Consider the following 27283-nt stretch of genomic DNA (forward strand, 5'->3'; position numbering starts at 1 on the left):
TGTAGTAACCTTACCTCCAGCTAATTCTGAGAGGAGAGTGAAATGTTTGTGTGTACTAAAGAAACCCATCACAGCTTCAGAGAAACCAGACCTTACATCTGTTCCATGAGCATGTGAATAAAATACAAAACCAAAACCTCAACTCTTACTTTCATTTGTCCCAAGAAGAATCAAATGTTCATAAATCATTTTCGTATGCACACATGTTGTGATCTTGTAAATCCGTGGCATACTCAGTGTGCCATAACAGTGCAGTTTTTCTCAGAATTGTGATAAAACAGAATTATAGAGCAAGTAGCATGAGTCTGATAATGAACACTGCCACATATGTTCTATTAAGACTGTTCCTACAACTTAGAGAACAAAAAAGTGAGCATACTAAAAAGAAATGTATTGAAAGTGCTATAGGCATCAGTGTGAAAAGTCTGAAGCAAAAATTGTATCTTTCTCCCTATTTCTTTTATAAATGTGCTCCGTTGAACCATTCCATTATACTATGCTAGATGCTTTCCAAATATATAACTATTTCACGAAAGGCATATCTCCATATGGCAAATGAGGTAGATACTGAAACAAAGAAAATAGCCCTTTGCCAGCAAATTAATTCCCGGATGAATTGTGACTTGAACCCAGGATTTTCTAGATCTCACCATTTGGGAATCATGCAGTCTGTCTTGTGAGCCTTGTTGGTGACTGCTTTTTTTTAAAGTCATATGGGATATACCTTATTCCGTAGGTGAAAACTGAAATGAAAGAATTTTGCTGGAACTATTAATTCTGGTTTATACAGCCTGATTAGCATCAGGAATGCAGCAATGAGACCTATGTAAATTGTAAGATTAATACTTCTAATCTAAAAAAAAGCCGATGCGATTATTACTAATCACAGTCACTTTGAGTCACTCATAACTTTTTTGGAAGTGTAATCTCAGTGCCTTAACTGATTGGCTGAACTGGTAATGTGTAAAGTTCAGAGGTAGGGAGCTGAAATTCAGCCCACATTTTTCTTTTAAGTTGGGAGTGATTGAAATAACACATTTAGAGGCTGACTAACTCTTGGGAAATACTTTAGTAATTTTTTTCCATTAAACATGCTAATTGATATATATGCAAATTTCAGTTTAATGGCTCTAAGCAACATGATGAATTATTTTAATAGCCACATTATGATAGATTTTTCAATACATGTCAACATGAAGTGCGAACACGAACAGTACTGTGCAAACGTTAACTATAATTTCCCTCTTCTTATGCTTTTCACCTGTTTTCTAAAGGTGGAAATATCTTTGTATATACAGTTCTTTTCTCTTAACAAAGGACAGCCCTGGAAAGATTCCATGCACTGGCTTGGATCCAGCAATGCACAAGTGGAAACATAAATGGACTTAATAGACTCTTGTGTAACACCTAGTCTTGTGTTGCACCTAGTGCTTTCATCCCTCTGTATTATAGTGCCCAGAAACTGGTTGCACAATGTCTTGTGGAAGCAGAAACACACAGAAATACAATAAGTTTCACTTAGCATAAGCAGCAGCAACTGTGGCATTTTCTTTGCATTACTGTTTGTGCAAGAGCTCTAAGCACAAGCTGAAATTCTGGTCTGGATCCAACCTATTTTCTACCCAGGTACTCCAGAGGGACACACTGAAGATCTTCAGCTACGTTTCTTTGACTAGATTAATAGTATAGTTCATTCCATTGTCAGGTTTATATGTATGAAAATATCTACACCTCATTTATCAGAGAGTAGGGTTGCTAGGTCTCACCTTAACTTTGGTGGGAGGTTCCCGGCTCCTTCTCGTGAGTTTTCTGCCATGTTCATGAAGCGATGACGTCAATGGTAGTGATGTCATCATGCTAGGGCCATCATGTGGCAATACTCTAGCGTTTGTGGCAAAAACTCTATGGCAGGGGTGTCGAACTCATTTGTTATGAGGACTGGATCTGACATAAATGAGATTTGGTTGGGCCAGGCCATGTGTGTCATAAAATGTAATGCCAGGTAGTGGAGACATAAGCTTTATAAAGGACACAGATAAACACAATTAAAGATTTTAAGACTTTAAATAAAACATGCTTAAAACACTAGCAATCTTGCAATATTTTGTTTATTTAACAGTCTCTGATAATTGACACCTCTGCTCTGAATGATTGCATCAAAATGTCTGTGCTGTAGCAATCTTGAGTATGCTGTTCAGATGTGTATCTGTATGCAAACCTACTTTTGATTTATTGACATTCAGTACAGAAATCTCATGCTCAGTGTTCCTAGCCTAGGACCCAGGGGAAAACATGAAATGGCTGGGCTTCAAGTTGCTTCAAGTGCTGGTCGAGAACATGAGAAGGCATCCTAACACAGACTGAGGGCCATGTGTTTGTCTACAAAACTACAAAATCATGAGGGCATGAATACAGTGAAAAGGGAGAGGGAACCCAGTTGCACCCAGGAGAGCCCTGGCATAAAGAGCCTAAGAAAACACACACACACACACACTGTAGCAAAGCACACAAAAGCTCATACCTTGAATAAAACTTCGTTGGTCATAAAGGTGCCTGGTATATCTCCTGTGTGATTGAGGCAGCCCAACAAAACAAACTCTCCCTCATTCCCTCCCTCTCTTCAGGGAGGAGCCTCAGCCAGTGGAAGGAAAGAAAGGCTGCCCTTGGTCTCCTGCAGCCTGGCCAGGAAGCAACCTCTGGCTGTTCCCTCCCTCCCCCTGGGAAGGGGAGGAGCCTCAACCAGTTTTTTACCAGACTCTTTCAATCACACAGGAGAGCCTTGTTTATCAATCTCTTCTGTGCAATTGAGAGAGACTGGTAAAGCAAGCTATAACATGGCAGCACCAGCAGAACTGCAAATGGAAGTAGGAAACAGCCAGGTCCTTGTGGGCCTGATTGGGGCCCTCCGAGGGCCTGATTCGGCCCGCGGGCCACATGCTTGATACCCCTGCTCTATGGTAACCATAGAGTCCCCCCCAAATGCTAGACTGTAGCCGCATAACATCACCACTGGTAATGTCATTGCATCCCCGTGCAATGCTGCTGTTCAGGGGTGGGGCAGATTGGGCCCCCGAAATTGTTGGCAACTTTATCAGAGAGACTATTAGAAATATCTAGGGCTGCCAAATCCCCCCGGGGGGCGGAAATCCCCCCGCCCCAGAGGCCCGTTCCCAGACGCCGGGGAATCGGAGCCCGGGGGAACCCCGCCCCAGCATGCACGTCACAGGGAAGTGACATCATGATGCCGGGCATGCTGGGGGCGGGGCCACGACCATACAAGGGAAAACCATAGAGTAGAGGTGAGTAACATTTGGCAACCCTAGAAATATCCATAACAAATGTGTAAAGCAAGGCCCGGGATGTCTCAATATATTTCAACTGCATATCTTTGTATCTGAAAACGCCTCAGTATTATCTCCCCTTTGTAAATGACAAAGTTTAATTCATTGACAGAGAACAGTTATGCAACTTGCTTGCTGCGCCAAGAATCTGTGAGCTGTAACCAGTAAAGTTGTGGCCAGTTTTTAACCCAACATATGTCTAGTTGTCTTGTTTACTTGCTTGGGGGTCTACATTGCTCCTTCCTGCTCTCCCTCAGAACGGGGGCTGCAGGGAAGAGCTTGCAGATAAGGAATTTTCTAAGCATGTGCTACACAGAAACTGTGTTCAGAAAACTCTAGCTCTAGAACTATGAGCCAGCTACAGCTAATTAAAATTCTGGTGCTAATTAAAATTCTGAGTTAACAAAATGTACCTATTGGAACGATTGAAACATTGTGCTGCAAGACTTGTTAGGATCAGGATCCAGATGAATAACAAGGAATCAGGAGCGGAACATGACCATAGAAGAGACCAGATAAATATGATGCAAGGTCCAGAAGAATGGGTTGAAAGTTATAATGGAAGCAGGAAAATGAGAAGCATCAGGTTCTGTCTTTTTCAGAAGAAAAATAGTTATAAAAGGTATTTAAATAAATAAACGTGGAGACTTAGAGACACAATAGAGTTCAGAAGGCATACAAGACCGGTCAAGATTCCATAGCCCATGTTACTGGAATTACAGAGTTTCCAGAAATTGCTGGAGACTGGTGACAGTGAGACAGTACAAGAAGCAGTGGAGAACAAAATGAGGCAGGATTTGAGAAAAGGAACAAGACACCACCTTAGCTCAGGCAGAGGGGCACTTGCGTTAAAACAGTGGATATAAAATGGATATATTTCACAGTTGTCAAAGTATGAGGCATCTTTTTTTCCTATGGTTTCAAGGTTAAAATTATTACATGAGCAATTGTGAAGGACAGGGTGGAATGTCCCTGTAGACCCTGTAGAATATACATGTCCCTGTAGACAGATAAAAAGGTAGGTGAGAACGTAGTTAGAGGAAGGGCATCAGAAAAAAGAATTCTAGCAGCAAAAGGAACAGAAGGTCAAATTTCTGAGAAGGTGATCATTATTACCTCTGAGAAAAGTGCAAATAAGTTTAAGAAACTGATGCCCCCTTTTTTGCTAAGGAGTCAATTGTTATCTATACACTAAAGCTGTTTATAGAAAAAAGGAAATTAAATCTATACAGAGGAATATTAAGTTTGATATGTAGCAATTGCAATCTGTCCTAAATTTCATGTGGTGGAAAATTAAAAATCAAAGTTAAAAATCCAGTGAGAAATGGAATATGTGATTAACTGCTACATAAAGCTTTCACGTAAGGCCTTAGAGATACTGTTTGCAAAAATGATTTTTCATGAAAAAGGCCAACTTTTGTATCACAGTAAAAACACATAAGAAATTGAAGTGAATGCCAAAAGCACAATACAGTGTTCAGTACTGGCTACGTTGGTATTACTAAACTTTGAAAAGCTGAGATACATGCTTTTAACTCTGGGTGGTGCCTTGGAAAGTCTCCTCACAATCTGAATAGATTATGCTGCCATTGGTTTAACTGAGAACATCGTAAGAATATTCATAGGACTAGTTTCTATTTGTTGAAAAGGCAGATGCTTCCAGACGTCCCAGAGTTCTTTCTTTTATCAGGAGTCAGGACAACTTGATAATGAAGGCTCGTTAGAAATGTAATATTGTGCAGTATCAGGACTAGTTTCTATTTGTTGAAAAGGCAGGTGCTTCCAGACGTCCCAGAGGGAGGCTGTATCAACACTTTTAAGTCTTTGTTTTTCTGAATTTCTACTACCCTTTTGAGGTTCTTTTGAAAAACTTTGGCAGTTGGTGTAAGAGCTACAGCTAGGGGTTTGTGGAAGAAATATCCCTTCACACCAGCTCCCATGCTAACACCGACATAGCTACTTCTTAGTTGCATTGTCTGGTTGCAGGATTTAATGTTCAACTAGAAATACAACTGGAAGTTGTTCTTAAAAAACGGGGTCATGCTGAGGTTTAGAACTTAACTACCAACACTAACTTCTAGTGTAAAATTTGGAATAGCAGAGAAGATCAGCAGTCCCTGTGTAGCTTTGAAATGTCAGGTGTACAGAAATACCTAACAACCAAAGGCAGTGGCTGCAACTCTTTTTTAGAATTACTGATTGACAAGCACAGGCCTGTGGGGACTCACAGAACAGAAGAAAATCCCATTTCTCTCCTCCCCTGGCTATGAATTTTTTTCAGCCAGCTGTAGATCACCTTTCCCTGCCACCGGCTCACAAATAGCCTCACTGCCAGTGGTGACTCACTGCACACTGGCCGCACTGCACACTTGCTCTGGCTTTCACCATGCCTCCTAGTGGACCCCTCTTGGACACAGCCAAATTTGTCTGAGGGGGGCAATGACTTTTTTTTTAACCCCCAAGTAAATAAGTAAGATTTTTCTGCCTACCTGGGGGCTCCCCTAGGATCATAGAAGTAGCCATGACTAGCCCTATTGCATGGATTTGCCTAATCACACAGGGACCAGCCCTCCACTGTGACGTACACTGATATTACTACACATAGGTGTTAAAATAAAATATGTGAAACTGATTTATACAAGTATAAAAACACGTTTGAGTGGTATTCTTTTATACTAATAATTTTACTTTAGTCTGTTTTGATTTTGTATTTTCCAGCTAATGTGTCAAGGACAGCAGCAGAGAATCAATGCTTCCTAATATAGCTTATCCTTGTAATACAGAGAATGTGATGCAATCAGATGCAAAAGTCGAGGAGGTCCAATCTCTTCACAGGAAGATAAGGCCCATACTAAGAATCTCAGAGCCCCTGAGATAACATCCTCATAAGAGTGTACTAAATCTAGCCTGATTATGGGAAGCAAGTTCAGAATGTGAAGCAATTTATCCCAACCAAACATGTTCCCTTTGAAACAGCAAATTAGATGTGCAGCAGGATTTGGTCTCACTTCAAAGAATAATATGCAGAACTGGAGATCCATCTGTTTTCTCTTCCACTGAGGCTCCTGTATGTTAAACAGGCTTTCGATAACTTCAAAGCTTGTTTGAAGTCTTCATTGTGCATAACTCAGGCACGAAAACCCGAGGATTCCTTAACAAAATTGGCATCTGATATATTCTGTTAGTTTTAGTCTGTAAGGGGGGAAACAATTCTTGTTTCTTACTGTTTTATTTTCTTCCTTTCCATTTTAGCTACGACAGTGAAGGGCGACTAACCAACGTCACATTTCCAACTGGAGTGGTGACCAACCTCCATGGGGAAATGGAAAGAGCCATTACAGTCGACATTGAATCATCTAGCAGAGAGGAAGATGTCGGCATCACTTCAAATCTGTCATCAATTGATTCTTTCTACACAATGGTCCAAGGTACCATAATAGTCGTTAATGAAAACCCTCTTTCTAGAATGAAGATAGCTAATCAAAGAGAGTTGTCGTAGTACATGATGGTTGATCATCCTCTTAAGGATGAGCTGTGGGGAGAATATCACAGCTTGTTGTTAACACAGTTTGAAAGAGAGACTAGCTCTATTTAGGATATGTATTACTTTCATAGCAGATATCACTGACCTCAATTGAAAGTCTTATACGGAGCTTCAGGGAGAAACCTTGCAGATGGGAAAGACAGAGCTTGTTGCAAAATACATTTCATTTTGCAACCAATTATGTGGTTAATCCATGCACTGGATTACTTTCCTTCACTACATGTTTCTTATATTAAAACAAGAGAAATCAGAACTCTCAGTGTATACTGTGTGTTTGTTTCATTTCAGATCAGTTGAGAAACAGCTACCAGATTGGTTATGATGGGTCCCTCAGAATTATTTATGCTAGTGGTCTGGACACGCACTACCAAACGGAGCCCCATGTCTTAGCTGGCACAGCCAATCCAACGGTAGCAAAAAGAAATATGACTCTCCCTGGAGAAAATGGTCAGAATTTAGTGGAGTGGAGGTTCCGAAAAGAACAAGCCCAAGGCAAAATCAATGTGTTCGGCCGAAAACTCAGAGTGAGTAATACTTCTGGTGCATTTTTAGTTTGAGATGGGACTGTGGAAGATATGTCCGTACAAGAAATGCCAGCATCTTTTCCTTTAGCAAATTTTCAGAGAATCCTTCAAATAAAAGGAAAGTAGAATGGCCATTGGCCATTAGAGAACAGACTTAGAGGCAAAGTACATCTTGTGGAGACAACCCTCCCTCATATGTCAAATGGGCATGTGGCCATACACATCTCAAAATCTTGCCCATGGGAGCCTGTTTTCCTCAGCTGCCTTTTCTGTTTACTAACTGCTGTCCACCCTCCATCCTGGCTTATGTTTTAATTGCTGTCTTGTATTTTAAAGGCATATTTTAGCTTTGGTTTTAACTGGGTGTAGTTTTATGATGTTCTGCAGTTAATAGCTAGCTGTCTTGGTGGCCCCGATGGGGCAAAAGGTAGGATATAAATTTTGTGAAATAAATAAATAATAGGGAAATCCCTGTTTCTCAGATAATAATTTTTTTTTTCATTATGGCAATGTAGTATGAATATTGTAGCATACAGTTTATTCATCATCATTTTTTACCATTTAAAAATGAAGAGCTGTAATACCTATCTTTGAAAGAATGGACAAGAAAGGGCATAATTGGCATGTTGATAAAATGTCGTTGTAACACATGCTTTTTTCATTCTGTGTGTATGTTGTAGGAAGAAGTAGACCAATGATAATTCATCAAAGATACCCCGTTAAACAATAATTAAGTGCATGGCATGTAAAGAAGTACAGGAAGCTCTGAAAACAGAGATCTCTTTGCTCATGTCCTTCTGAATATCTGCCATCCAGGAAGGAATTCGCCTTTTTGAAATGTTTAAAAAGGATAGTTATTACCAATGGCATTTACTTGCCTAGCGTTAGCAGTAGCCATCACAAGGAAAGAAAACCAAATACAGGTCAAGACTTTATCAATGACCTTACAAAAGATATGGTTCCGTACCCTCCACCCCGTTCATGAATAAATTCGGGTATCTAACAGATACAGGGTGTAACGTTTTTGCTCTTTCTCCATGACCCCTTTATGTGTAACATCTGTAAAGGCTCCTCTCTGTAGTGTTCTAAGGTGATGCGTTATGGTGCGTCTTTGCCTTCCTTATTTTCGCTGCCACCAGAGGTTCTCACCTTGGAATTCTTAGTTGAACCCAAAGAAAAAGATGCTTGTTGCTTATCTTAAACATGAATAGAGTTTATTTATAAGTAAAACTATGTAACAGTTTCAGTATGGTTAATAAGCTTAATGATATAAGTAAAACTATGTAACAGTTTCAGTAGGGTTAATAATGGTTTCAGATAGGTTCACTAAAGGTCCTTAAACATATATAGCTATGCAGGCTTATTTTCTCATTTGCCCCTTAGGCCAATAACTTCCATACAGCTTAACTTCCCAACGGGCCACCCAGGCTAATATCTTCCACACAGAATACAGATTTCTCTCACAGCATTCTATAGCACCTCACTCAAGCTCTTCTTCTACACTCACACACGCACACAGTCCTCAGCACTAACTCTCACACAAAGTTTCTCTCTGAACAAAACACTCAACTCCGCCCCCTAGACTGCAGGTATCATCCAATCTTAACATGCTTCACTCACCCAACCAGCCCCCCTCTTTCTTACTCTACAGTTCTACATTTTAGATCATAGCAACATATGTTTAAAACATGAAAACAAAGAAATAAAACACAGACACAGTATTTACATGGCAAATATTACACATAAAGGGGTTTTAGTTGATGTTCACACTAGATGAGTAGTCTAACAATAAGATATATGCATGTTCCCAAACCAATTTCTTATGGCCCATAGATAACTGAGCAGTCATTTTTCAGTGTGCAAAGGTGCCATGAGAAAGCTGCCAGAAATAAATAAATTAAAAACCAATTATTCTCCTATCATTGAATAAGGCTATCTATTAAATCTCTGCCTGGTTTGTTCATTTATTTAGAAAATGTATATGCCACAGCTCCGGAGACCTGCTCAAGGCAGCTCACAAAATAAAACCAATACAGTAAAATCATAAAAATGACCACCATAAAATGATCAATATTTAAAAGGTCATAAAAACAAGTCAAGAGCCTGCCAGGGGCACAAAAACAGCCTAAAAATGTTATGCAGCCTATCCACCAAACAGCATTCATGCTAGAAGTAGACCATTAAAACTCTTCATTTAAAAGCCTGAGTAAAAGGGAACCTGTTGGCTTGGCGGGCACCGAAAAGATAGTAAAATAATTGCTAGGTATCCTTCAAGGGAGGAAGCATTCCAGAGATTAGGCACCGCACCTGGAGAAGCACTGTGTCTGATGATTGCCTGCAGGTAAAAGAATCTTAACTGGCAAGCTGGACAGTATGAGAGGAGGCGGTCCTTCAAGTATTCTGGCCCTAGGCTGTTTAGGACCTTAAAGTTAAGAACCCACATTCTGAACTGGGTCCAGGAGAAAAAAATGACAGCCTGTCTTTTCACAGAGTGGTGATATGGCCCCTGTATCCAGCTGCTGCGTTTGTTTGTTTTTTGATGTTTTCAAAGAAAGCTCCACCTAAAGTGCATTACCACAGCTTAACATGGGTGTGATTAAAGCATGGTTCACTGTGACCAAATCCTTACTTTCCGAGAAAGGGCTTTAGTTCACATATTTAGCTTTGCCTTGAGATGACTTACTCTAGCTACAGGAGATCACCCTGGATGCTACTTTCCCTAACTAATATTACCTGATCACACTGACCACAATTGGAAGAAGCATACATTTCTAGCAGTACAATCCTAAACAGAGTAACACCCTTCTCAGCCCATTGACTTCAATGGACTGAGAATGATGTAACACTCCTTAGGATCGCACTGTAGGTCACGCGGACTTGCAAAGCAGTTTCTTAAGGCAGCAAACACAATGCTTGTTCTAATAATACCAGAGCTCTGTTTTATTCTTCTCTACTCCTCTGTAAGGCACTGTGTCCTCAAGCAAACTGAACAGAGCTTGGACCAAAGAATAATCCAAGACTAAAATGAATGAAAGAGTCAAGTGTGGGAATGGAATTACCTCTTGGCTCTCAAACAACAGGAGGGAGGTACATCATTCTGCACCTTATCCCCTCTCAAAGAAGATGCATTTGTGCTGTCCTGTTAAAAGTAGCTTCAGTAGCCAGAGAATGTTGAGTCCTTTGATGATTGCCCAACACTACTCGATTGGATATAATATTTATGGAATCTTTCCGCCAAGCAGTCTTTGCAGATGCTGCCAGGCACTATCTAACAACGTAAATCACCTGGCTTAAAGATAGCAATGTCTTCCAATAATGCCAAAATTGACAAAACAGAAACACCACCAATCCAGTTCTCAAAAGAGGAATATCTTCCTGTCTTTTGGGTGCTCTGTAAGTTGCTTCATCTTTACAGAATTTATGGGGCGGGAGAGACAGATCAAAGCAGAGAGCAATCAAGAGAGGTAAAATATCTAAGTGAGGAAATGCATAAAGAAAAATTACACCACACAATACAAGAAAAATAGCCTTCAAGATCAAACCTCTCCTTGCAGTAAAGAAAATAATATGACTGCCTGTTCTGTCTGTGATGTCCACTTGGCCTTAGTAAGATCACCTGACACAAATGAACGCAGTGGGTTGGATCCATCAGTTTCCTTCTGCTTAAGTTTGTGTCGTAATCAGATGACAGGAGCCTGTCTATGATGAAGGAGACTTCCTCCAGAGAAAGACTACTCACTTAGTAGAAAGGAGTCATTGGATTCCACCCCATTAGTATAGTTCACACCATCAGTGCCACTGAAGCATGCTGTAGAGTTTCACACTCCAAATGTGGAGTAGTAATTTAATCCATTTTAATAATTATGAGAACAGAGTAATGGTACTGATATTGAAAATGGTCTTGGAAAAGGATGCTATGAGCTGTAGGTTGCGGTCACACATGCCAGAAAAAGGGGGGGAAGCGGGGCTATTTCTTCCGGAGTAATTTGACCTGCAGTTGCAGGCACAGTCCTGCAGGCACAGTCCATCAGTGTGTGATCAGACACAACTCCGGGTGAGTTGGGGGGTTTTGTGCCGTTTTCCCCCCATGGGCTTAAACAAGGAATCGATGAATCACACCTCCACACCAAGGGCTCCCTATGGAGTTTGCGATGATGTGCATACTGCAAAGGGGGGGGGAAGTACCATCCCAACGCCATGAGAACGCACTGGAGCGATCAGACATGGGAAAGTCTGTCCGTGGCCCATCGCAACCCATTTACTACCGGGTTTTCCCTGGTGTCTTTTAACTCCGCTGCTGCAGCAGAGCAGAACAGGTTGCTGATGGCTGCGGGGTGCTTCCCAGATGTTGTTGTCTGATCGCGCCCTTTAAATCCTCCTGGTATCCGCACCTATGTTAGGTTTAATAATGTGTGTGATCACAGCCATAGATACAAATGAAAGGCAGATGCTGAAAAGTGGAAGGAAATGAAAAAAACACTTACTTCCCCCAAAGTCCCACAGTGTCAGAATGAATACTGCAGGACCATTTGATCTGCCGGTTGGGAAAGGTTCCTTGACCATGGTTCTACTCACAAGTATCCCAAAGTACTTATTCATAAGTTGGTCTACAGGCAGGGAGTGCTGCAGGCAGCTACTTCAGAGACCTTCCCAGTTAATCAGTTTGCTGCAGATGCCACTCAGCTGGTTTGGGAAGGGGTCTATCTCGAGTGGTAGACTGAGAACCCCTCTAGGCATAGGTCCACTCATGAGCAAATATGACATCCTGCAAACCTTCATTTGGAGGTAGGAAAGGCTCTTTCCTGCTGTTTTCAAGCAGCGTATGGATTTGCTCATGTGTATATATCTGAAGGCAGAAGCTATACTCAGAAATGTTCACTGAGTATGTAGACCGGAGCAGAATCAAAGCTTTCTGGAGGAGCAAGGAAAGACATCTTGTTTCTCTTTCTTACTGTTTAAACAACAACAGCAATAATAGAGTACCAAGGAAAAGCTAATTTAATACATCAGATTGTGGAAGAAGAGCAGATGGAAGTATTCCTTCTATATGGTAAAACTGGTTTTAAACATTTCTAGAGCCTACATTTTTCTTTATACATTTGTTGGTTCAATGTTAACTGTTAAACGACAATCCTGAATGTGTTAGATGTTCAGGTTTTCTACAGAAAAAATAACTGCACAAAAATGGGGAGGAGGGGGTGGATTATGGAATTGAACACAATGTTATTCTTGATTTACAAATTAAATTTCTAGACCACCCTCCCCTATAAGACAGGGCTCAGGTGGTGTACAACAATAAAAACATTTATAAATTAATCAACAATTAAAAACAGTCAAGATACAGCAATTAATATTACTAGATGACACTAAAAACCTCAAATTGTGCCACTGCCCCATGGGGGGGGGGGCAAGGAACAGAGTGCCAGGCAAGATGGAGACCATTGCTGTCCTCAACCAAAGGCCTAGTGAAACATCTCTGCCTTACAGGCCCTGTGGAACTGCATTAAGTCCCGCAGGGCACAGATGCTATTTGGCAGAGAGTTCCACTGGGTTGGAGCCGGGTTGAGGACAGCCAGATGTCTTTCAGGCCAGGGATCACCAGTAAATTCTTTTCAACAGAGCGCAATGCTCTTTGGGGGGTATACCTGGTGAGGCGGTCCTAAAGATACATGGGTCCCACACCATTTAGGCCTTAAAGGTTAATACCAAAACCTTGAACATGATCCAATAACCCTCCTGAACCCAATGCAGCTGGCACATCACTGCTTGTATATGTGCCGTTTGTGGGATTACAGTAAGGACCAGCACTGCCGCATTCTGGACCAGTCGCAGTTTCCGGGTCTGTCTCAAGGGTAGCTCTGCATAGGGTGAGTTACAGTAGTCTACTCTGGAGGTGACCATTGCATGAATTATTGTGGCTAGGTTGGGGCGAGACAGAAAGGGGGCCAGTTGCCTGACCTGGCATAGCTGGAAAAACACCAGTCTGGCAACATTTGTGAACTGGGCCTCCATTAATAGGGAGGCATCCAGAACCACACGCAGGCTCTTGACAGTCGGTGCTGGTATTAGGGGCACACATCAAGGGCTGGGAGTTGGCACCCCAAACTTGAATCTTCTCTTGTTTTTATTTGAGTGATCTCTTGTTTTTGTTTGAGTGATATTTCATGCATAAATACCAAGTTACAGAAAAGAGCTGATATAAATGTTCCCAATAGGAATATTGAAATTATAATAACCTGAAGCTATATATCCTTACCGACTCTTGGTTATATGTTTGTTGTGGAAGTGGGGGCCCTGGAGTGAGAAGGATCCATCACAGCACCCCTTTGCTGGGCTGCAGAATACCCTACCCACTCTCACCCTCTTTCTGCTTCTTTTCCACTTGCCCTGCGTAACCTCTGGGGGAGTCTGTATACTGCTGCTACAATCCTGCAGTTTAACAGTTTGCCTTTACTTAAGAGGGGCCCAGGAATTCTCCCTTGAATTCCCTTGGCAAAGCCCCTTTTATTACAGAAAGCCTGGACAAACCACCATGCCTCAGGCATACAAAGAACCACAGCAGAGTTTTTAAAGGTTTATTAAATGGTTACATTCAATGTTGAAAAAGTCAAAAAGGACAAAAAAAACCCCTACGTTTACTGGTTAAAGATTACCAGGTAAAGAAACGCAATCAAAGGTTCCCAGCGCATCTGACTTAACTTACATGCCCATCTGCCCTTCTCAATGAATAGCTGAGGCTCCACTTCCAAATCTCCAGGAATTTCCCAACCTGGAGTTGAAAACCCTATCTACTACACAGATTAATTGCTGGCTTGATCCAGTACCTGATCCTTAAGAGGCTGGCAATCTGTGTAGCAACACTGGTAAGGACAGGATATATAAAAAGTAAATAAATACACTATCCTTTCCTCCACTTTACCCTCACTACAACCCTGTGAGGTAGATTAGGCTGAGACAGGGTGACTGGCCCAAGGTCACCCAGCAAGCTCCCATGGCAGAGTGGGGATTCAAACCAGGGTCCCCTGAATCCTAGTCGTACACTCTAAGCACTACCACACTGGCTAGGTCAATGCCATGCTGCTGTTCACTAAGAGAAGTTGAATCGTTCTTGAAGGCTACCAACCAGCCTCGTCCATGACTGTGTTACAGGTCCATGACACTGTTAGGACAATCAGTTCTCTCAGGGGAAAAGATGATGGAAAAGTTTGTCTCTGGTAACAAGCAATGTAGTCAGATGACTAACAGGAACCGGAAATGATATCACCAGACCATTCCTGATAAGATAGGAATGCAGTGCTATGCACAGTGCTGTAATATATGGAATGCCTTATAAATCCATCATTTATGTAAATAATCATTTTAACACTGCAAAATGATTTAATTAAAATAAGCCTAATTTGCTGTGTGAAACGACTCTGTGTGGTCCGAATAATTAATTTCAAATGTTGTTAGTTATGTTTCATCCGTGGATTTACCAGTCTTCTGTGTTTTTTCTACATTTGGCCCTGGCCCTACGTGGATAGCGTTCCTGTCCATAGTATCCACCATAAATCTTGCTAGTTGTTATTATGAAACTTATCAATGTATATATTTTATATTATATTAGCATTTAACTAAATTTCTCGGGAATTAATGGAAAAGGTTTTGAGTAAATGCCAAGACATCTTTATTTAATGAAACCTTTTAAAACAGCAGTTAATCTAATGTCTCGGACTTGTACCAAGAAGTTGCTAAATTAATTTACTGACAAAGGAAATCAATCATTTTAAATGGTGTTTAAACAATGATGTTCAAACACTAGCTGATTCTATGAGGAAGTAATAGGCACTGGTGTTCTAACAACATGATTTATTTTGTTGTCTTGTTTGTTTTATAAAAGGTTAATGGCAGGAACCTCCTTTCAGTTGATTTTGATCGGATGACAAAGACAGAAAAGATCTATGACGACCATCGTAAATTTCTGTTAAGAATTGCCTATGACTCATCAGGACATCCCACTCTCTGGCTGCCAAGCAGCAAGCTGATGGCTGTCAACGTTACCTATTCATCTACAGGTCAAATTGGCAGTATCCAGCGTGGGACCACAAGTGAGAAAGTGGACTATGATGGCCAGGGTAGGATTGTTTCTAGAGTGTTTGCTGATGGCAAAACATGGAGTTACACCTATCTTGAAAAGGTAAAGTTTTAGAAATACATCTGTCTATACTACACTTAAATGATAAATTAAGGATGCACAAAATGGTAGCAGACCCCAGAGCATGCTGCATGAGATTAGCACTGTTTGCCAGTGAAACAGCAAAGATCAATACTTATAGAACATGCATAGATCTTTGCAGTTCTAGATCCATGGATGCAAATTCCATTAACTCACATTTACTAGTTTGCTACCAGCAACTATAATGCATAAAAAGTTGAAAATGTCATTGAAAACAAAGGGAGATAAAGGCCACTTAAGTGCTTACATCTCAGTGACCTCAGAGAGATTTGGGCATGTTTGCTGATAGCAAGATCATGCTAAATATCCCTGGCAGTTCAACCCCTATTTTCCCCTATAAATTCAGCACTAGGGATGAGCACAAACAGGCTCATGAGCCAAAATTCAGCACGAACTTGGGCCAGTTCAGAGCCCCCGAATCAGTGTTCGGGGGAAGGCACCTTCCTTTCTGTTAGGTTGAAATGGCTGGCAGCCATTTCATTGGTCTGGTTTGCTTCCAAGCGGGGAAAGTGAAACTGACCGGTGAAATGGCTGCCAGTCATTTAAACCTAACAGTGGGGCATGTCCACCTGTCACCTGTTGGGCTTAAATGGTTGTGAGCCATTAAACATGTCGTTTTCATCCCATCCCCCCGAAGCAGTGGAAGCAAAACAGGCGATCAGGGGAATCAAAACATGACAGTTCAGTGTGGGGCCTTTTGGCTCGGTTCAGTTTGGGGGCTACCCTGAACCGGATTTGTTGGGTTCATGCCCATCCCTAGTCAGCACCTATCAGTGTGCAGCAAGTTGAGTCAAGGTATCTAGGTGTTCTGCACTGGCTCTAAAACCTTCTGACAGTGAGCTTTTGTTTATAAAGAAGCATACTAGGAGGTGTGGCAAGTTAAGAGAATGAAGTATTGATTTAGGAAGTTACATTGCTAGATGAGAGAGAGAGATTTGTGTTTCTAGCTATGTTGCTGACACAAAGAAAAGAAGCAGGAAGCAAGCCTCCAACTATTCTGGGGGAAACAAGGAAACAGCATTTAGCAGGATGAGAAAGAAGGGTAGCACCCATTTTCTGTTCCCTGCAGAAACATCTTCTTTTCGTACACTTGACCTTGTATATTCCAACACAATCCACTGCCCTGCTTCTGTTGCGTTGACACAAAGTCCAGTTTTCTGTACCGAATAGCTACCATTGGAAAACTTACACTCTTACGTATTGCTGCCACCTCATAATAGATATATGTTACAAGTTTTAAAATTGAGAGGTTTGTATATTCCATCTAATAGCATTAGTCATCAAGTTGCTGATTCTAGGATTTTTTCCCTTTTCAACTGAATACTGTATCAATAAAAACACCAATTAGCCCTAATAATTCCATTGTTGTATTAAACTCCCTGTTATGGTGATACTGAGTTCCAAAACTTACTAAAAATTCCCAAATCCTTTATCAGATAGGCTTCCTTTAGTTGATGAATAGCCGCTCATGTAAATTTCTGTTGATGTATGATTGCCCATAGACTATAGCCTGCAGTTAACTTACTAAAAATTCCCAAATCCTTTATCAAATAGGCTTCCTTTAGTTGATTAATAGCAGCTCATGTAAATTTATGTTGATGTATGATTGTCCATAGCCTGCAGTTCACCACAGAACACTGCTAGTTCCAGGGATGAGGAATAGATCATTCTCTTTAATGCACCAAGTTTCCCCTGTCTTTCTCTTCCTTGAGTTTTCCCTAGATTTTGTATCAGGAATAATGTGGATTATGCTTCAGCTAAGTATCATGAGCAACAATCCACACAATCCCTAATATAAAATCTAGGTGTGCATATTGTCTCAGTACTCAGTTGGCAGAAGAGATCCCTGCATCAACACAGGTGATGAAACATCAATTCTCATTGACTTTTAGCATATTTTAGCATGGTTTCCTTTGGGGGGAGTTTGCCTCCGGTGATAACAGCCAGTGACCTGTGATGCCCGATACTGACAGTTTCAAACATGCATCATGTGAATAATGTAACGTAACAAGGCCAGTGATGCACTGTAGTAATTTGGTGGCTGATTGCTAAGTTTGATGTAAATAACAAACCAATTTCTTTGCCCATCTGATGAATAGTTGTAGAAGTGGAGGTTCAGGGATCTTCAGGCTAGTAAATTATCACTAATTACAGGAGTGAAATTGTCTTTTCCATATGTTGTTTCCTTCTTGAGTTATTGGCTTTAAGACAGCTTCACTTTTTGCCGGTATTAAACATGACTTATCCAAATCCATTGACAATCTGCTGTTTGGCTGCGAGTACTTGATAGAAGAATGACTCAGTCACAACAAGTAGCACATTGTGAATATGGAGCTGCTAATTACAGAACTTCTCACCATTAAGTATCCAAATGCATTAGGCAGAGAATAATTACCAACATGTAAGGTCAAGGATAACGGAATTTAAAAGATTATAGCTTTCTCAAATAGAATTGTATAGTGTATTTGGCACTTGGTTAAACAAAAAAATGTCTTTTTTTCTTTTCAGTCTATGGTCCTTTTGCTGCACAGCCAACGTCAGTATATCTTTGAATATGACTTGCTGGACAGGCTTTCTGCTATAACCATGCCCAGTGTTGCTCGCCATACCATGCAGACTATCCGTTCGATTGGTTATTATCGGAACATCTACAATCCCCCTGAAAGCAATGCTTCTGTCATCATGGACTACAATGAGGAAGGGCAGCTACTACAAACTGCTTTCTTGGGCACAAGCCGAAGAGTCCTGTTCAAATACCGAAGGCAGACCAGGCTCTCAGAAATCCTGTATGATAGTACAAGAGTCAGTTTTACGTATGATGAGACAGCAGGGGTTCTGAAAACAGTAAACCTCCAGAGTGATGGTTTTATCTGCACCATTAGATACAGACAAATTGGCCCATTGATTGACAGGCAGATTTTCCGCTTTAGTGAAGACGGAATGGTAAATGCCCGATTTGACTACAGCTATGACAATAGCTTCAGAGTGACTAGCATGCAAGGCGTTATCAATGAAACTCCATTGCCTATTGATCTTTACCAGTTTGATGACATTTCTGGAAAAGTTGAACAGTTTGGAAAATTTGGGGTTATATATTATGATATTAACCAGATAATATCAACGGCTGTAATGACTTACACAAAACACTTTGATGCCCACGGGCGCATAAAGGAAATCCAGTATGAAATATTCAGGTCACTTATGTACTGGATTACGATCCAGTATGATAATATGGGACGGGTAACTAAAAGAGAAATCAAAATAGGGCCATTTGCTAACACAACCAAGTATGCTTATGAATATGATGTTGATGGTCAGCTACAGACAGTTTATCTCAATGAGAAAATAATGTGGCGATACAACTATGATTTGAATGGTAACCTCCACCTGCTCAATCCAAGTAATAGTGCTCGTTTGACACCACTGCGGTATGATCTGAGAGACAGAATCACTCGACTAGGTGATGTTCAGTACCGGTTAGATGAAGATGGATTCCTGCGACAGAGGGGTACTGAGATCTTTGAATACAGCTCAAAGGGCCTCCTAACTAGAGTTTACAGCAAAGGAAGTGGGTGGACAGTGATATATCGTTACGATGGACTTGGAAGACGGGTTTCAAGCAAAACCAGTCTGGGACAACACCTTCAGTTTTTTTATGCAGACCTCACCTATCCAACAAGGATAACTCATGTATACAATCATTCAAGTTCTGAAATCACCTCTCTCTACTATGACTTGCAAGGACACCTTTTTGCCATGGAAATTAGCAGTGGAGATGAGTTCTACATTGCATCAGACAACACTGGTACACCACTGGCAGTTTTTAGTAGCAATGGTCTAATGCTTAAGCAGGTCCAGTACACAGCTTATGGTGAGATCTATTTTGACTCCAACCTTGACTTCCAGTTGGTAATAGGATTCCATGGAGGCCTTTATGACCCTCTCACCAAACTAATCCATTTTGGCCAAAGAGATTATGACATACTGGCAGGCCGCTGGACTACACCCGACATTGAACTCTGGAAAAAAATAGGGAAGGATCCAGCTCCTTTTAATCTATACATGTTTAGAAATAACAACCCAGCCAGCAAAATACATGATGTGAAAGATTATATTACAGGTAAATAAAGTATTTTTGTTTAAGCATGAGGTACATCTAACAGGTATTCCTTCTACTAATAATAGGTTGAATCCAACCAGCTTTTCTGCGGATGAAAAAGGTAAGAGGACTCCCCTTTGACCATCAAAAAAGGCTTGCTGCTTGTACAAAGGCTATGTGGGCCATAGCTAGGAGGGACTGGGCATTGTACTTATCACCTTGCAAGCACAACATATATGCTGAATATGGTGAAAAATATAGACCAGTAAAACAAATAGTTCAAAATATTGCTGGCCAAACAATTAGTCATGCATGGTCTAGTAAGTGAGGTGGAGAAAAAACAGTTGTACAAAAAGAATGCTTTAAAATATATATCATACATTTTAGTGAAGAATATCAGGGCCATTGTTTTCATAATAATGATAGGCCAAGTGAGAGGTTGGCCTCATTTTTCAAGTGATTAGAGCAAATATTTCCCAAGCAAAGAAAATCAGAACAGCAAGTGGTGTTAATAGGAATTAAACGAAGAATCAGGTCAGAAAACCTCGTAAGTGGCAACTGAATCCTTTGTCTCTGAGCAATATCGTAACTCTCTAGAGATATTCAGAATAAATAATTTGCAGAAAAGAAAATGCAATTCTGATGTTTCCAGCTATGCCTTTGACGTGTCGACTGCTACCATGGCAACTATTTATAAATCTGTAAATATATTGAATATTACAGGTGGTGTTATGCCAGATGACAGCTTTAGCTGTAGAACTTGGTAGGGTTTGTTACTTGCATGATAACACCTCATATGATAATCTTCGTAAAGGGAAAGTTTCCAAGCCTTCGTCTACCAGTATGAAAAATAATATGCTATCACTCCCACTTGCTGTTTATGGTTGGGTGTTCATTTGTATATTAAATAGAAAATTGTGTTCCTTAACTCCCACAGCTCTGCCATCTTTTCTGCTTCTTTTCATGAGGAATCTTCAGAGCAAAAGGATCAGTGCAGGACACAAATCTACTTGCCTGGAACTATTGCTTCAGTATATTCTAATGCCTAACATGCTTCCAACTTTGCATTTTCACATGCAGAAATAATACAGCTTAGTGGTTTGGATCCTGTGAACAAAGCAGAGTTCACCAAATGGATCTTGCTACCTCAACATTTGTTACGCCTTTACACAAACTCTTATTACATTCACCAAAGAATGTGTAAAGTATAAACAGGAGGGAGACTTGTGTCCATTTCACTGTATTGAAGAACCTTCCTTTTATTTCCATTGTTTGGAAAAGTTGCCATGTCTGTGGGGATATATGACACCAGTTCAGAAGGTGACACATGCCTGGAGCCATAGGTTCACTTTAAGGTTGAGTTTATCCCTAACAATAACACCTGCAGATGCAGTAAATAGTAAAATCTAAAGGCAGCCATTTTGATCCTTGGGTCTTTGTATACTTCAGAAAGCTAAATGCATTGCTGTTCATGCTTAGCCACTAAACCAATAGTCTGGGTGGTCAGCTACACTGTGACCATGTTCACTACCTGTTAACAGAATAAGTAGGGAAAATAGTCTGGACTCTGTACTACTACCACCAACTGTTAAGACTGATAGCATTGTACTTTGGCTTGATCCTGTGTTTGCATCCCCAGTCTATCACAACAAACCTGGGATGCAACTCTTAGGGATCCAGCAAGATGAGCCACATGTACAGCTTCTATACGAAAGGAAACATGCAGATCAAATTCACTGTCTCATGGTAGCAGTGAATTTACGCATCTTTATTGATCAATTTATAAAAGAAGAATGCAGAATCAGACAAAATACTACCCTATTATGAGCCCTTTTTATGTTACAATTACCAGGAGACTACCAACAATGCATAATAGGAACATACACTACATGTGATACCCCCGCTTTGTGCAAGTTGCCCTGTTGTGTGCAGAGGGGTAATGTATGTATTTATCACACAGAGATATCACAAATGTGATTGCTGAAAAATACAGTAGTCAGTGTATACATACTCAGAATGTTCATCCCCGGTAAATGTGTGTGTGGCCTCTGTTCACGCAACATGGTGACTGCACATATCAGGAGGATCGCAGCTAGCAAATGCTCCCATTATATACCATTGGTGGGCTTCCAGTACGTGTGATTGTAACATCTGAGAAGAACTTTGGTTTCTCTCCAAATTATGTTTAACTTTATCTCAAAAGCACAGGTTTCAGCTCCACTGACATGAATAAAAATTCTACAGCATTAAATTCAATAAATGGAGGAGAAAATCTGATGTTTTTTCTTTCTTTCTTTACAATTGCTTTGTAGATGTTAACAGCTGGCTAGTGACATTTGGTTTCCACCTGCACAATGCTATTCCTGGTTTCCCTGTGCCCAAATTTGATTTAACAGAGCCCTCTTACGAACTTGTGAAGAGTCAGCAATGGGATGATGTACCGGTAAGGAAAAAAGAAAATGAAAATGTAATTGTAACCCAATTGAATAAAGAACGGTATTCTGTTTGAGCACCATAAACCCCAGAGGCCTACACAGCATTTTAAAAAATTAAACTGTATATTGTAAAGATCTGGGTATTTTTCTTTCAAAAGACATTCATTGCCTAGATGCTAATTTTACTCCTTTTGTGCCTTGGCTAAGTATCAGATGTGAATTTCAACATTTCCTTATTTCCTTTCTATAATGAAGACTTAAAAAAAAAGGAGAGGGAGAATTAATCAATAAATAATAGTACTTTGAAACCTCTTTTAAGAATTGTAACTTTCCCAGTGGAAACTATGGAGATTGCATTTATACCAGCACCCTGCCTCAAGGCAGAATGTGAACACTGTAATAAAAAATAGACTGTGAAATAAACAGAAGACCAGGTGACATAAATTATGCATACCAAGCACCAGTACAATTTTACTTCTCTTTAATATTAACCATGTTTTATATGTGAAGATAAAATATTGAATGTGAATTTACCTCAGGTAAAACCCATTACTTGGAGCCCAAACTCCAGATGCTATAGAATGTCTTGGTTTAGGGGAGAAAAAGTCTAAAGCAGACCAGCAATATGTAGCAGTTTTAAATGATGAAAGAAAATGAATGGGATGTAAAGCACAAAAGCTATATAGTCCATTTAGGAAAATAGCGATTATAAATCTTAACTGTTTGGAGAGCCATAAGGCCATGCGCCATCAAATTTTTAGTTACCGGCAAAGGAGTGTGAAACCTTTAAGAAGTGGTAAACCCCTAATGATTGTTCTAATGCATCTCTGTAACACAGCCAGTTGTTCATATAAAGAGTCAAAACAACTGCACATGATGGCTTCCTGAGCTATGTATCTGTTTCAACTACAAGAAACCATATTCTCACCAGTATTACTAAAGACATCAACACAAGCATCCTGTCCTGGATACACAGAACCAAGTACAGGGGCTGTACATGTTCTGGGGGTAGATCCAGATGGTCAGCCATGTTGGTCTGAAGCTGTAGAACAAATTTAGAGTCCAGTGGCACCTTCAAGACCAACAAAGGTTTCTTCAAGGTATGAGCTTTCATGTGCAAGGCACACTTTTTTCAAATACATTGGAATGGTAGATGAGGTTCTAAACTGTCTATAAGTTTAGAACCTGCACATGAAAGTTCATATCTTGAAACCTTTGTTGGTCCTGAAGGTGCCACTGGACTCTAAATTTGTTCATGTTGGGGGGGGGCAGTCTTCTCTCTCACCCTCTTTGCTAGTTCAGTTGGCATCTATCTGTCCCACCTGTGTTACTTCATTCCTGGCTTACCCATCTTTCCATGTTAACAACACTTCGAGCAAGGAGATGTTATGTTTCATTGGACTGCTTTGGAAGCCTAAGAAAATGCCTTCTTATTTTTCAGTTACAACACATTTGGAAGGGGGGCATGGGTTGAAAATAATTTGGTGGTGGAATGTGCCATCAAGTTGCAGCTGACTTATGGCGACCCCATAGGATTTTCAAAGCAAGAGACATTCAGAGACGGTTTGTTCGCCATTGCCTGGGCTACCTTGGTGGTCTCGCATCCAAATAATGACCAGGGCCAACCTTGCTTAGCTTCTGAGATCTGGTGAGATCAAGCTAGCCTGGGCCATTCATCAAGGAGAAAGTAATTTAAGTACTATCAATTCCAAACACATGAAAGGCAAAAGACATCAAGGAGAAAGTAATTTAAGTACTATAAATTCCAAACACATGAAAGGCAAGAGGAAAATAGGAGCTAGTGGTGGCAGTAGTGGGAAATGGTATAAAGAAGAGCCATGGAAACAAAAAAGGTTAATGATGGGAAATAATGGCCTGGATGCAAACAGAGTTGTGCTAGGTGAAGGCAACTTCCCCCCTGCCACTGTAGCCTTCTATGCCTTCACTAAATTGTGCCCCATGGATCACTAGATCCCCGGTAACTGTATGTGGGAGAAAATGGAGACCTGTAGTAGAAGGGGGGAATTAACAGAATTTGTCCTCCTTTCATTCATCAAAGGAAATGCCATTTTGGAGGTGGAACTGCTGTTATGGCAATGGAATAGGAACTTAAGATCCAACCTAATGTTTTAATTGATAATTTCTATAATAGAAATATTTTTTAGAATACAAACCCTTTGCACTCCTTAACACATTTCTTATCTCAGCAATTCTATGTCAAAGGTTAGGGTAGAGTTGCCGGGTTCCTCCTGGCAACCAGCTGGGGATGGGGGGAGGACTTACTGGGAGTAGGAGGGAGGCCCAGCAGATGTTACAGCAACATGTCTATGTCATTTTCAACGTGACCCAGAAGTGACACCATCATGCAGCACCATCGAGGCAATGCTCTGGTATTTGGACAAAACCTCCATTGTAAAATTGGTTTCTATGATAGAGTTTTTGCCCAAATACCAGAGCGTTGCCCCAATGTTGCTGACATGATGATGTCAATTTCAGGTCACATTGGAAGTGACGTAGACACATCACTGCAACGTCAATTAGGCCTCAATCTTTTTCCAGCTGATCAGCAGTGGGGTGATGGGGCCTCCACTGGGGGGTCTGGCAATCCTAGGTTAGGGTGAGTGATAGGTACTTGGCCAAAGCTAATGGTAAGCTTTATAACTATAAAAGGATTTGAGCCTTGAATTCCTACAGCATAGTTTGTCAGTATGTCTGTTACCTTGAAACTGTGACCCAAATAAAGGAACACGCACAGTATGAGAGAGTCACACAAATGCAAGGAGCAGAAGGCAGCATTCTAGGTCATAGCAAAATATATGTTTGTGCAATTATCATACAGGGTGATAGGCATGAATACATGGGGATTTTTTTTCTTTGCACAGAGTTTCTGTCCTCCATTTAGGAAAAATGTATGGTAGTGTACACAGGCTCTTGTCTTTACTTATTTCTACATTAGACATGATGTGAGGGAAATCTTCAGTTTGGGAACAGGAGTAGCAATCCTCTTCAAGGCCATTTCCCAAAAGATGTTTTCTTAGTCTCTATGGAAAGATTTATATTGTGGGAATGCATAGGGCTAGTAAAAAGTCTTAGGTTTGACATCCATTCACACTTGTAGCCTTGAGCAAGCTAATTAACCTCACTGTCTCCATTTCCCCATCTGGAAAATGTTCATGTTGCTGCTTTCCACAACTGTTTTCAATATGAGTTAATTACCACATGAAAGACCTATGTAAATGCTAAGTATTAAACATAATAGTGTTCTATATACAACCTTTCCCATTTCCTTCGGAGAGATCCCGTGCAAGGAATTTTTCAAAGAGACAGAGATGAAGAAATGGAGCATTATCAATTAAAGTACCATTTGTAACAATATAAATGCAGTGTGTGGATTCAATTAGCTATTTGGTACTGTCAGTCATGGCAGGTCCTATTGTCAGCGCTAGGAATTGTGCCAAAAGTAAATGATGGTCGGAATCAAGGGGCTACATGTGGTTTAGTAAAACTTCTGCCTCTTCTTATTTTCAGCCAATTTCTGGAGTCCAACAACAAGTGGTCAGGGAAGCAAAAGCGTTCTTGTCACTGGGGAAGATGGCAGAAATCCAGATCAGCAAGCGTAGGCCTGGCAGTGAGAAATCATGGCTGTGGTTCGCAACTGTAAAGTCCTTGATCGGGAAAGGGGTGATGCTTGCTGTCAATCAAGGCAGAGTGCAGACGAACGTGCTCAACATTGCAAACGAGGACTGCATCAAAGTGGCAGCTGTCCTGAACAATGCCTACTACCTGGAGAACTTACATTTCACCGTTGAGGGAAAGGACACACACTATTTCATAAAGACCACTTCGCCGGAGAGCGACCTAGGCACGCTGAGATTGACAAGCGGCCGGAAAGCCCTGGAAAATGGCATCAACGTCACCGTTTCGCAGTCTACCACTGTAGTAAATGGCAGGACTCGTAGGTTTGCCGACGTTGAAATGCAGTATGGTGCACTGGCTCTTCATGTCCGCTACGGCATGACTCTTGATGAGGAAAAGGCGCGGATATTAGAGCAGGCTCGGCAAAGGGCTTTATCCAATGCCTGGGCCAGAGAACAGCAGAGAGTGAGAGATGGAGAGGAAGGCGCCAGACTATGGACCGAAGGGGAAAAGAGGCAGCTGCTGAGTGCTGGGAAAGTACAAGGATATGATGGGTACTATGTACTCTCCGTGGAGCAATACCCTGAATTAGCAGACAGCGCTAACAATATACAGTTCCTTAGGCAAAGTGAGATTGGAAAGAGGTAACACACTGGTTTAGCCGGGCTGCCAAAGAGACTGACTCTGCACCAGTGTCTTCTAAGAGGGAGACCAAATAGTTTTGCTGCAAAACTACTTGAGCCTAAATATACACCCTTGCTCAGATTTTTTTTCTGTAGCACAATCTGAATAGACTCTACAAAGAAGAGAGAGCCTTCCAGAAGAATGATACTGCTAAAAAAACCAGACTGGGTTTTTTTTTCTGAATGACCTTAAAAAAGGTGATCTGCTTTAAAGAATATGTTTACATATGCATATCGCTGCACTCTAGTTGGACTGAAAGTATTAAAAAAAGAAAGGCCGAATGGGTTTGGAACAGGCTGCCTATTCCTTTGAGGCACTGTCTTTCACTAAGATACCCGTACGGTGTTTCCAAATATTACTAAATTGTTGACCTTTGCCTACAAGAAATCGTCTATCTTCTCTTCTCTCTCTCTCTCTCTCTCTCTCTCTCTCTCTCTCAATCTCTCTTGATCTCTTTCTCTCTCTGCATAGGATGTGGTATATATCTCTGTTCATTTTAATATGTGGGGGGTAAAAAAACCTCTTGTTTATGGACACCCTGACGGCTTTAAACTGTGCTGCTTTCTAAAAGGACATTGGCACAAGCAATTTATGCTACAATGGGGATTTAATAATGGATTTTACAATGATAATGTGGTTTGCCTTGGGGGTGGGGTGGGGGCAGGAATGGCAAGTGGAATCCTTGTCAACAGAGAAGCAAAAGAAACCTTGATTTTTTTTGTAAATTATGTGAGACAAGTTGTTTATGGATTTTTATATGAATTACAATTTACTGTACATCAAATATTAGTCTCAGAGGAGTTAA

The 27283-nt window shown here is 40.8% G+C and overlaps 1 protein-coding gene across 1 annotated transcript in view; it reads left to right on the forward strand.

The window, feature by feature from the left end:
* The window catches only part of TENM3 (teneurin transmembrane protein 3), a 477022-nt gene extending 450086 nt beyond the window's left edge, over positions 1-26936 (forward strand). Inside the window, exons 22-27 of the mRNA XM_015426968.1 lie at positions 6594-6769; positions 7174-7409; positions 15289-15585; positions 18133-19744; positions 22036-22166; positions 25687-26936. Of these exons, the coding sequence (XP_015282454.1) occupies positions 6594-6769; positions 7174-7409; positions 15289-15585; positions 18133-19744; positions 22036-22166; positions 25687-26442 (3208 nt within the window). The 3' untranslated portion in view covers positions 26443-26936. The remainder of the gene's footprint in view (positions 1-6593; positions 6770-7173; positions 7410-15288; positions 15586-18132; positions 19745-22035; positions 22167-25686) is intronic.
* Positions 26937-27283: the final 347 nt, after the last annotated feature.

Source organism: Gekko japonicus, unplaced genomic scaffold, assembly GCF_001447785.1.
Source record: "Gekko japonicus isolate JY-2015 unplaced genomic scaffold, Gekko_japonicus_V1.1 scaffold185, whole genome shotgun sequence".
Lineage (NCBI taxonomy): Eukaryota > Metazoa > Chordata > Lepidosauria > Squamata > Gekkonidae > Gekko > Gekko japonicus.